Source organism: Cherax quadricarinatus, chromosome 37, assembly GCF_038502225.1.
Source record: "Cherax quadricarinatus isolate ZL_2023a chromosome 37, ASM3850222v1, whole genome shotgun sequence".
In the NCBI taxonomy this organism is placed as follows: domain Eukaryota; kingdom Metazoa; phylum Arthropoda; class Malacostraca; order Decapoda; family Parastacidae; genus Cherax; species Cherax quadricarinatus.
Window position 1 is genome coordinate 27094914 of NC_091328.1, and position 12936 is coordinate 27107849.

At 43.1% G+C, this 12936-nt stretch overlaps 1 protein-coding gene across 1 annotated transcript in view; it reads right to left on the bottom strand.

The window, feature by feature from the left end:
* Stat92E (Signal transducer and transcription activator Stat92E) overlaps window positions 1-12936 on the bottom strand; it is a gene marked incomplete in the record, with an annotated part of 406006 nt that overhangs the window by 213820 nt on the left and 179250 nt on the right. The window contains 1 exon segment of the mRNA XM_070091941.1: window positions 4976-5128. Within this exon segment, the coding sequence (XP_069948042.1) occupies window positions 4976-5128 (153 nt within the window).

A 12936-nucleotide genomic window follows, 5' to 3' on the forward strand; every position in this document is an offset into this window, starting at 1 on the left:
CCTTCCATCAACACCTCAGGTACCAAGTGAATTTCTGGGGTTACTTCTCTTCTCTGTTTCTTAATGCCACTAGGACCACCTTGAGAGTCACTGGAGTCCTGTCTCACAAAAAAAACTGTTCAGAGAGCTCTGTTTCTGGCATCTCTTTAAAACTTCCCTAAAATGAGCCAAGACTCTGCCACTGTACAAGTTGCCGATATGGCTTGCAACATCCTTCCCAGGGTAATGTTTCTCCATAAATCTTTCCATCCTACCCAACATTTCAAAAATCTCCTTAATTTCTGAAGAAGGCACCTTCTTCCATCTCTCTTCCTCCTCCTCTGCAGCAAGATTCTGAGCTGCGATCTGTTGCTCCTCCTGTTGAAACTCTTGCTCCTTTCATATTGTTCAATGATGTTTTTCTTTAATTCAATCGTATTTCTCACCTTCTTTACCAAAGGTTTGGCACTAGGAGCTTTCTTTGGAGCCATGGTAGCTTATTTAGCACTTGCAAGCACTAAAATGAATGGAATATTATGAAATATTTCGTAAGAACACATGAGGGGACCGTCGCTCACTGGTAAACAATGGCACACTGGCTGGGAACAGCTCAGAGCTGTGAGTACGCGTCCACGACGAAAGACAATTATCGAGTTAAAGGACCATTTGCGAGCCAATGTTTAGACGAAATAACAGGACTATTTCCGAAATGGACGACTTTCAGGCCGGACGATTATTGAGGGACCACTGTATTCTCATTTTTTTTGGACTCATTTGATAGAATGGAAGATATATTACAGAAATAGACATGATTTTGATTGCTTTCATGATTAAAAGTACCTTGAAATTGAGCTCAAAGTAGCAGAAATGTTCGATTTTTGCCGATGTTCAATGAAGTTTGTGGAAGTCAAGTTGGTTAATTTTATTAAGTGTATTCTAACCTAACGACTCTGTAATCTGGAAATTCAGTAATCCGGCACACTACAGGTCCCAATGATGTCGGATTTGTGATGTAGGACCTGTATTAGTGTAATATTGAATAATATTCTGTAGCCCGAATAATACTGAATAATAATATTCTATTGAGATCTGCATGCAACTGCCTTGCCTTTCCACAAATGATCGTCTCTGAAACACTATCTCTCACTAACTGTTTTTCCCTGATCCACAATAACAACAACTTCACATTTTCATTTGTTTGTGATCTCTTTTTCATTAACATGTTTACCCCTTTTACCAGGATAGAAGTGATTGCCGATTTGTTTTTGCCATACATCCTGGCAAGTTCCAGCACCCGCACACCACTCTCATATTTTTCTATTACTTCCTTTCTAAATTCAATTGTGTTTCTCACTTTCTTTACCAAAGGAACTTTACTAGGAAGTTCCTTGGGGCCCATGGTGACTCATTTTGCAGTTGCACTTAATAAAAAAACACCAAAAACCATGGATTTTAAGGAAATGTTTGGATGAATGCTCACAGCGTATGCTCACTCGCCGACAAAGGGAGACTGACTCACCTACGAGCGGCGTCCCGGCGGGAGGCGGGCTGACGTGTCTAATACGGCCGATATACAAGGCAACGGCCGAAATACGGAGCAAGATTTCCACCAAAAAACCGGCCTAAATACAAATCGCCCAATAAATGCAGCGGCCGAAAAACAAGATTCCAATGTACAATGTATTTATAGGTCACAGCACAGTTTTGGACATGCGAGAGTAAGACAAGTGTCACTCCACTGCTGACAGTGCAGCAGTGGAGTGATATCTAATAATCATGCACTGCCTTGGCTTTATTTGTTTTCACTGTTGCACATAAATATGTCTGTCTGTCTGTCCGTCTGTCCATCTGTGTCTGTCTAGCTCTCTGCTTATCTTTCTGTCTCTCTGCTTGTCTCTCAGAGAGAGTGACTCGTGAGTCAACAGGTATTACACACTATGCAGAGATGCAGAGTAGTCACATCTGATTCCTGAACAAGCAAAAATGCATATTATTGCCAGTCAAGCTCATTATACATTGTATCTACAAATACAGTATAGCACTTTGGATTTTTTGGGTTATCCTAGGTAATTTACACTATGTAAACTGCATTTAAGTGTACCTGTGAGATAGAGAGAGAGACAGAGAGAGACAGAAACAGAGATAGGCAGAGAAAGAGAGATAGACAGACAGACAGAGGTAGAGACAGCCAATCAGTCAGCCAGCCACCAGTCAGCCAGCTGGTCAGCCAGCCAGTCGCCGGTCAGCCAGCTGGCCAGCCAGCCAGCCAGCCAGCCTGCCAAACACGTGTTATACATTCCAGAATTATTTCTCCTTACTTAGGGCATAGGTTATAGGACATTCTGGCAAGATGACACTATCAGTGGTATCAAAATTGAAAGAATGATGCACAAGTGTTGCACATATGTTATTATCGAGTTTTTTTTATATTTCCTCGACCACTTGTGGCCACATCCACCTCAAAGCCACTAAACTCGTGGTCAACATCACTTTCCTCATAAAATAAAAGTGCTAATACGACATGACATCAGTGAATCCCTGGTGTTTTCTGCAGTGTTTGCTCTAGCCGGTGCTCAATTGAACTGGTGCTCCCACAAGGTACTAAGTGGTCCCAGATTTTTTTAACGCTGAGCACACGGTGTGTTAAGACCCATTCTATACTGATCAGGCATTTCAGGCCAATGGTGCCAAATTTGGAGGCAGGAAAAATAAAACGATGATCTACGTTCGGAGTGTTAGCGGTAACAATGAATATCTATGTTTGGACAGTTAAGGGGTTAAACAAAGAAATGCAAGTAATTCCTCTGCATTTTCTAATAATGTACCAGTATATGATTTTAAATTCTGTGCCAATGCTGGAACTGTTGTCCAGAAAGTCTTTAAAAAGTAAACATTTAATGAATATTTATCAAACACCACCAAACTTTCCTTACCTAGTCCGGCTGCATAAAGTTCTAATTGGAACACTTTTCTTTCCATCTTCATTTATTAACAACAAAGCAGTATATCCATTCTTGTGTTATACAGAATTATAAACTATGAGAACAAAATAATATCTTTTAACTATGATGAAGAGAGAGAGTTTGCATAGAAAGTATTTATTCTGATAATGAAGCTGTTCTTGCCAAAGGTTCAACTGTGTTTTCGAAACAAAGATCGCAAGTGATGGAAGATGTTGAGAGACTCTTATTGGTGTGGATAAATGAAAAACAGATAGCAGGAGATAGCATCTCTCAAGCGATCATATGTGAAAAGGCTAGGAAGTTGCATGAGGATTTAATTAAAAAAATGCCTGCAACTAGTGATGATGTGAGTGAATTTAAGGCCAGCAAAGGTTGGTTTGAGAGATTTAAGAAGCGTAGTGGCATCCATAGTGTGATAAGGCATGGTGACGCTGCCAGTTCGGACCACAAAGCGGCTGAAAAATATGTGCAGGAATTCAAGGAGTACATAGAAACTGAAGGACTGAAACCTGAACAAGTGTTTAATTGTGATGAAACAGGCCTGTTCTGGAAGAAAATGCCAAGCAGGACCTACATTACTCAGGAGGAAAAGGCACTCCCAGGACATAAGCCTATGAAAGACAGGCTTACTTTGTTGATGTGTGCCAATGCTACTGGTGATTGCAAAGTGAAGCCTTTATTAGTGTATCACTCTGAAACTCCCAGAGCGTTCAGGCAAAAGAATGTCCTCAAGGATAATTTGTGTGTGCTGTGGAGGGCAAACAGTAAGGCATGGGTCACTAGGGAATTTTTCTATAACTGGTTACACCATGCATTTGCCCCCAATGTGAAAAATTACCTAACTGAAAAGAAATTAGAACTTAAGTGCCTCCTGGTGTTAGACAATGCCCCTGGTCATCCTACAGACGTGGCAGAGCGACTTTATGGGGACATGAGCTTCATTAAGGTGAAGTTTTTGCCTCCTAATACCACTCCTCTCCTGCAGCCCATGGACCAGCAGGTTATTTCCAACTTCAAGAAACTGTACACAAAAGCTCTGTTTGAAAGGTGCTTTGTAATGACCTCAGAAACTCAACTGACTCTAAGAGAGTTTTGGAGAGATCACTTTAATATCCTCAATTGTGTAAACCTTATAGGTAAGGCTTGGGAGGAAGTGACTAAGAGGACCTTGAACTCTGCTTGGAAGAAACTGTGGCCAGAATGTGTAGACAAAAGGGATTTTGAAGGGTTTGAGGCTAACCCTGAGAATCCTGTGCCAGTTGAGGAATCCATTGTGGCATTGGGAAAGTCCTTGGGGTTGGAGGTTAGTGGGGAGGATGTGGAAGAGTTGGTGGAGGAGGACAATGAAGAACTAACCACTGATGAGCTGATAGATCAACTTCAAGAGCAAGAGGCCAGACCTGAGGAAACTGGTTCAGAGGAGGGGAGAGAGAAATTGAAGAAGTTGCCTACTACAAAGATAAAGGAAATCTGTGCTAAGTGGCTTGAAGTGCAAACCTTCATGGATGAAAATCACCCTCACACAGCTATTGCAAGCCGTGTTGGCAACCTGTACACTGACAATGTTGTGAAACACTTTAGGCAAGTCATAAAGGAACGAGAGGTACAGGCCACTATGGACAGATATCTTGTGCGAAAGAAGTCCAGTGACTCTGAAGCTGGCCCTAGTGGCATTAAAAGAAGAAGGGAAGTAACCCCAGAAAAGGACTTACTACCTCAAGTCCTAATGGAAGGGGATTTTTTTCTCAATGTTCAGGTTTATCAAGCTTAATACTAATAATGTTTCACACAGTATAACATTAAACTTGGTACTCATGATTATTTGCAGAGTAAGGCTTTATTAGGCTTAACACTGATAATATTTCTCCCATGAGCTTTCTCAAGCATAAGAATGAGCATAACATCAAAATAAAGATTTGCTCTATGAACTCTCTCACTTTACTATGTTCACTGGCATCATTTGCCAGTCAAACCAAAACACCTAACAACATTAACTTTTATTTTTTAAATTAAGAATTACAATTCATACTTACTTGAAAAACAAGTTCACCACCACCAACGCTGAACTGTGACTGGAAGAGCAAGGAAAATTTTTCATCCATTACAGATTCTGTACCTTTCTTTTCTGCTCGTTTAATTTTGCGCAGCTGCATATTTCGGAAATTAACTGACAGTTGTCTTGTGCCCTGAAAAAAAATTTACTTTAATTATTCGGCATCACCTACAAGGATAGTGAGGCTCAGGTTAGAGTATGCAGAAGAGAGATTATTTCCCAGTAAAAGTAGGCTGCAGACAGGGATGTGTGATGTCACCATGGTGTTTAATATATTTAAAACAAGGTCCATTGTTTTAAACATTAGTAGTAGATCGTAATACAGTACATCATAATTTAAACTGTTCCATTGTAATACCAAATTTCATTGTTTTAATTAGTACTAAACTGTTATACATCATATTGTAAATTGTTTTAAATTGTTACACTGTAATATTGTAATCTTTATTAACTAATTCAATAGTGTATTAAGTCTCTACCAGACTGATCAAAACCATTACCTGATAGAATATACAATTCTACTGTACTCACTAACTCATCTAATGACCATATGAACTATGTATTATTGAATTACTATTCTTAAGTTAATCTCTAAATTTGCCAGAAATGCTCTGCATACAAAGGGGCTTTTGGCATGTACAACCAACTATTATATTCCTGTGTACAGCCATGTAATCTGTCAAAATAAATATCTTTATCTTTAAAGACTCTAACACAACGTGAGAGTTATCACAGTTGCTTTTTGCTAATGACACTGTGTTTTTGGAAGATTATGAAGAGAAGTTGCAAAGGTTGTTAGATAAATTTGGGAGAGAACGTAAAACCAGAAAATTAGAGGAAAACAAAAGGGAGAGCAAGGAAATTAGGGAATAAAAAAATTAGGTAATGAAAGACTGGACATCAGACTGGAGAGAGGGAGAATGGAGGACGTGAATGTGTTCAGATATTTAGGATTGGACTTGTCAGCAGATGGGTCCATGAAAGATGGGGTGCACCACAGAGTTTGTGAAGCAAAAAGGTGAGAGGTGAATTGAGGTATCTGTGGAGACAAAGAACATTATCCATGGAGGCAAAGAAAGGAATGTACAAGAGTATAGTGGGAGCAACACACTTATATGGATGTGAAGCATGGGTTGTAAATACTGCAGCAAGGTTGAAGAAAGTGGAGATGTCATGTTTAAGGGCAATGTGTGCTGTAAATATTATGCAGAGAATTCGTGGTGTGTGTGTGTGTGTGTACTCACCTAGTTGAGGTTGCAGGGGTCGAGTCCAAGCTCCTGGCCCCGCCTCTTCACTGGTCGCTACTAGGTCACTCTCCCTGAACCATGAGCTTTATCGTACCTCTGCTTAAAGCTATGTATGGATCCTTACTCCACTACATCGCTTCCCAAACTATTCCACTTCCTGACTACTCTGTGGCTGAAGAAATACTTCCTAACATCCCTTTGATTCATCTGTGTCTTCAACTTCCAACTGTGTCCCCTTGTTACTGTGTCCAGTCTCTGGAACATCCTGTCTTTGTCCACCTTGTCAATTCCTCTCAGTATTTTGTAAGTCGTTATCATGTCCCCCCTATCTCTCCTGTCCTCCAGTGTCGTCAGGTTGATTTCCCTTAACCTCTCCTCATAGGACATACCTCTTAGCTCTGGGACTAGTCTTGTTGCAAACCTTTGCACTTTCTCTAGTTTCTTTACATGCTTGGCTAGGTGTGGGTTCCAAACTGGTGCCGCATACTCCAATATGGGCCTAACGTACACGGTGTATAGGGTCCTGAACGATTCCTTATTAAGATGTCGGAATACTGTTCTGAGGTTTGCCAGGCGCCCATATGCTGCAGCATTTATTTGGTTGATGTGCGCTTCAGGAGATGTGCCTGGTGTTATACTCACCCCAAGATCTTTTTCCTTGAGTGATGTTTGTAGTCTCTGACCCCCTAGACTGTACTCCATCTGCGGTCTTCTTTGCCCTTCCCCAATCCTCATGACTTTGCACTTGGTGGGATTGAACTCCAGGAGCCAGTTGCTGGACCAGGTCTGCAGCCTGTCCAGATCCCTTTGTATTTCTGCCTGGTCTTCGATCGAATGAACTCTTCTCATCAACTTCACGTCATCTGCAAACAGTGACACCTCGGAGTTTATTCCTTCCGTCATGTCGTTCACAAATACCAGAAACAGCACTGGTCCTAGGACTGACCCCTGTGGGACCCCACTGGTCACAGGTACCCACTCTGACACCTCGCCTCGTACCATTACTCGCTGCTGTCTTCCTGACAAGTATTCCCTGATCCATTGCAGTGCCTTCCCTGTTATTCCTGCATGGTCCTCCAGTTTTTGCACTAATCTCTTGTGTGGTACTGTGTCAAACGCCTTCTTGCAGTCTAAGAAAATGCAATCCACCCACCCCTCTCTCTCTTCTCTTACTGCTGTCACCATGTCATAGAACTCCAGTAGGTTTGTGACACAGGATTTCACGTCTCTGAAACCATGTTGTCTGCTGGTGATGAGATCATTCCTTTCTAGATGTTCCACCATTCTTATCCTGACAATCTTTTCCATGATTTTGCATGCTATACATGTCAGTGACACTGGTCTGTAGTTTAGTGCTTCATGTCTGTCTCCTTTTTTAAAGATTGGTACCACATTTGCTGTCTTCCATGCCTCAGGCAATCTCCCTGTTTCGATAGATGTATTGAATATTGTTGTTAGGGGTACACATAGCGCCTCTGCTCCCTCTCTCAGGACCCATGGAGAGATGTTATCTGGCCCCATTGCCTTTGAGGTATCTAGCTCACTCAGAAGCCTCTTCACTTCTTCCTCGGTTGTGTGTACTGTGTCCAGCACATGGTGGTGTACCCCACCTCTCCGTCTTTCTGGAGCCCCTTCTGTCTCCTCTGTGAACACTTCTTTGAATCTATTGTTGAGTTCCTCACATACTTCACTGTCATTTCTTGTTGTCTCTCCTCCTTCCTTCCTTAGCCTGGTTACCTGGTCTTTGACGGTTGTTTTCTTCCTGATGTGGCTGTATAACAGCTTCGGGTCAGATTTGGCTTTTGCTGCTATGTCGTTTTCATATTGACGTTGGGCCTCCCTTCTTATCTGTGCATATTCGTTTCTGGCTCTACGACTGCTCTCCTTATTCTCCTGGGTCCTTTGCCTTCTATATTTCTTCCATTCCCTAGCTCACTTGGTTTTTGCCTCCTTGCATCTTTGAGTGAACCATGGGCTCATCCTGGCTTTTTCATTATTCCTGTTACCCTTGGGTACAAACCTCTCCTCAGCCTCCTTGCACATTGTGACTACATATTCCATCATCTCATTAACTGGTTTCCCTGCCAGTTCTCTGTCCCACTGAACCTCATTCAGGAAGTTCCTCATTCCTGTGTAGTCCCCTTTCCTGTAGTTTGGTTTCATTCGTCCTGGCCTTCCTGCTTCCCCCTCCACTTGTAGCTCTACTGTGTATTCGAAGCTCAAAACCACATGATCGCTGACCCCAAGGGGTCTTTCATATGTGATGTCCTCAATATCTGCACTACTCATGGTGAATACTAAGTCCAGTCTTGCTGGTTCATCCTCTCCTCTCTCTCTTGTAGTGTCCCTTACATGTTGGTACATGAAGTTTTCCAGTACCACCTCCATCATCTTAGCCCTCCATGTATCTTGGCCCCCATGTGGCTCCAAGTTCTCCCATTCGATCTCCTTGTGGTTAAAGTCGCCCATGATCGGGAGCTTTGCCCTGCATGTATGAGCTCTTCTGGCCACTGCAGCCAGTGTGTCAACCTTCGCTCTATTGCTCTCGTCATACTCTTGCCTTGGCCTCCTGCTGTTCTGTGGTGGGTTATACATCACTGCAATTATCACCTTGGGACCTCCAGAGAGAAGCGTTCCCGCTATGCAATCACTTTCTTCTCCGCTGTCTCCTCTCTCCAGCTCATCAAAATTCCATTGGTGTTTGATCAGCAATGCCACTCCTCCCCCCCCCCTGTTCCTTCTGTCTTTCCTCAGGATCTGGTATCCCGTTGGGAAGATGGCATCTGTTATCATACCTTTAAGTTTGGTTTCTGTGATTGCTATGATGTCTGGTGATGCCTCTTTGACTCCTTTGTGCCACTCCTCCCACTTGTTTGTTATTCCATCAGCGTTTGTGTACCATACCTTCAGTTTCCTTTCCAACACTGTGGTTTGGGGGGCCTGTGGGGGTGGGAGACTTGGTAGCATACTGTGGGATTCTATGGTTGGGGGTTGGGTGGAAGCTGTGGGTATGGATTGTATTGTGTGTTGGGATGGTGTGATAGGTTGTGGGGTTCTGAGGATAGTTGTGTGTGTGCTTGCTCTTGCTGCTCTGTTCTGCTCTGACTGACCTCTGCTGGTTCCATCCTTGTCTCCTTTCCTAGCTCCTTTCGCTTTTTTGTCCTCTCCCTCAGCTGCTGTCTCTCTTTTTGTGTTCTGTCTCTGTCTAGGAACACCTTCTTGTACTCTTCCGAGCTTCTCAACCGTGGTTTTTCTTGGAGGATCCTGTTCCGCATTGTTTCTGTCCTGAGAATCAGCTTGATCGGTCGGTTTCTCCCCTTCAAGTACCTCCCTATTCTCTGAAAATTTACAATCTCGTCCATGTCTTCTCCCCCTATTTCCGTGATGATTTTCTCAATCTCCTTTCTTTCTTCCTGCCGTCGTTCAGTGTGTGTCCTTTCCTCTCTCTCCCGAAGCCCATGGATAAACACTGATTTTGCCCTTTCCTCCTCCCATTGCCTCTCCCTCTGTGACTCTGGTTCCTGTCTGTATGTGGCCATTTTCTCCCTTGATTTTTCCAGTGGCTCTTGGTAGCATGGTTGTGCCTCAGCATTCGACTAATCTCCCTCTCCATCTGCACCCATCTGCTTTTCCCTTCCACTCCCTGGCCCTTCTTTGCAGGCTGATAGGACCTTAGCATATTTCATATCTCCTTCCTTCCTGTTCAGCCTCTCAGCTTCGTATGGTGTGTCTTCTCTGGTCACTACCCCTGAGACTTGCTTCAGCCTGTTTACCTCAAATTCTAGGACCTTTACCCTGGCTACTGCAGTTTCGGCTTGTGCCTCCCAATTCTTCGTCTCCTTCTCCAACCTCTTTTCCCATTTCACAGAGAGCTCTTTCTCCATTTTTTCAGAAAGCTCTCCTAATTTTCTCTCCCATTCTTGCTCTATCCTTTTCCACTGCTCCTCCATCCATTCCTCCCTACCAGTACCATTGTCATCTGATCCCTGATTCCTGCGAGTCCCAACCATTTTTTTTTTTTTTTTTTTTTATTAAAAGAGAAAGTGAAAAAGAAAAAAGAGGGAGAGAGTGAGAGAGAGGGAGAAAGAGAGAGAAGGGGAGGGTAGAAGGAGGGGAAAAGGGGAAGAAAGTGAGAGAGAAAGGGGGGAGTGACAAGGGAAGAGAGGGAGAAAGAGAGAATAGGAAGAGAGAGAGAAAGAGAGGAAGAGAGAGAGGGGGAGAGAGATGGGGAAAGGGAGGGAGAGGGAGAGAGAGGAAGAGAGAGGAAGAGAGAGAGTGAGAGGAAGAGAGAGAGGAAGAGAGAGAGGAAGAGGGAGAGGAAGAGAGGATGAGAGAGAGATAGAGAGAGAGAGAGAGAGAGAGAGAGAGAGAGAGAGAGAGAGAGAGAGAGGAAGAGAGAGGAGGAGAGGGAGGCGGGGGGGAGGAAGGGTTAGAGGATCACTTCACAGGAAGGTGTGAAATCCTGTATATGTGTGTGTGTGTGTGTGTGTGTGTGTGTGTGTGTGTGTGTGTGTGTGTGTGTGTGTGTTTATGTGTGTGTGCATGTGTGTGTGTTTATGTGTGTGTGCATGTGTGTGTGCATGTGTGTGTGTGTGTGTGTGTGTGTGTGTGTGTGTGTGTGTGTGTGTGTGTGTGTGTGCATGTGTGTGTGTGTGTGTGTGTGTGTGTGTGTGTGTGTGTGTGTGTGTGTGTGTGTGTGTGTGTGTGCTCGTGTGTATGTGTGCCCCCACTTCTAAGTATTCATACTGCTAATAAATATCAGTAGTAATACCCGTATTTCTAAAACTACCAACAGTGATTCTAGCACTTATCACTTCTACTTATAAAACACAGAAAGTAATTAGGTTGTAAAATTTAGCTTGTCTGAGCTTCTAGGAGTGTCTGACGTCACCCTCACTAGGCTTCCCCTCGCTAGGCTTCCCCTCGCTAGGCTGCTCCTCGCTAGTCAACACTATCTTCACCTTATCTATGCTATTTCTGCTCTAATTCTGGTAATAGCTTGCAGGAGTGAGTGACCAGTATCTAACAGTGATGCAAGGCAGGATTCAGAACCCCCAAAACAACCCCAACAGGTGAGTGATACTTAAGCTGGCAGTGATGCGATGACAAGTTGCCAGATGCTGATGACGTAGTCGTCGTACACACGCCTTCTATCACTATTTTGAAAATTCTTCACCTGTGATCTTTATAACCGTATATGCTCATGCATCCCGCGTCCCTCAATGTCACTTATGATAGAATACACTTCACTTATATTGGAAGTTTTCGGGGCTTAAGTGATTATATGCACTCTTATGCGTGCACACGCATATATCCCACACACTATTCCTTATGGCACAGTCAGAAATTACCACCAAAACACGAGCTCAAACCACGTGACTCCTCCACGGGTGTACTCACCTAGTTGTACTCACCTAGTTGAGGTTGCAGGGGTCAAGTCCAAGCTCCTGGCCCCGCCTCTTCACTGGCCGCTACTAGGTCACTCCCCCTGAACCATGAGCTTTATCGTACCTCTGCTTAAAGCAATGTATGGATCCTGACTCCACTACATCGCTTCCCAAACTATTCCACTTCCTGACTGCTCTGTGGCTGAAGAAATACTTCCTAACATCCCTTTGATTCATCTGTGTCTTCAACTTCCAACTGTGTCCCCTTGTTACTGTGTCCAGTCTCTGGAACATCCTGTCTTTGTCCACCTTGTCAATTCCTCTCAGTATTTTGTAAGTCGTTATCATGTCCCCCTATCTCTCCTGTCCTCCGGTGTCGTCAGGTTGATTTCCCTTAACCTCTCCTCATAGGACATACCTCTCAGCTCTGGGACTAGTCTTGTTGCAAACCTTTGCACTTTCTCTAGTTTCTTTACATGCTTGGCTAGGTGTGGGTTCCAAACTGGTGCCGCATACTCCAATATGGGCCTAACGTACACGGTGTACAGGGTCCTGAACGATTCCTTATTAACCCTTTGAGAGTTTTGGTCGTACTAGTACGTCTTACGCGTAGGGGTTTTTGACGTACTAGTACGCATAAATTCTAGCGGCCTCAAATCTAGTGGGAGAAAGCTGGTAGGCCTTCATATGAAAGAATGGGTCTATGTGGTCAGTGTGCACAATCTAAAAAAAATCCTGCAGCACACAGTGCATAATGAGAAAAAAAACTTTGACCATTTTTTTGGAATAAATCAGCGACTTTGCAGTGTATTTTCGTATGGTATTTATTGTTGTATTCTAGTTTTCTTGGTCTCATTTTATAGAATGGAAGACATATTACAGAAATTGAGATGATTTTGACTGGTTTTACAATGAAAGGTGCCTTGAAATCGAGCTCAAAGTAGCAGAAATGTTTGATTTTTACCAAACTTCAAAAGTAAACAAATCGTGCCAAGCGTGCAATACACGTCAACTGGTGAGTCTAATATTCTTTCACAAGTGCACCAATAATACTTGTACCATTTTTTACACTAATGCAGTAGTCTGCATAACAGTAAATCTTATATTTTTTGTGAGAATAAAAATTCAAAGTGGAAAGCAAAAGAATATAAGAGGGGCCTTGGGACGTGACTAATGACTAGAGGAAATGTCATTTTAGTGCCAGGAATGTCTTTCTTGTTTATTCTGGATCCTATTTGGAAACTGGCATCTTTTGAAATTTGTGTGAAATTGGCAAAATTGCTAAATTCTGACCACTGTACTGGATA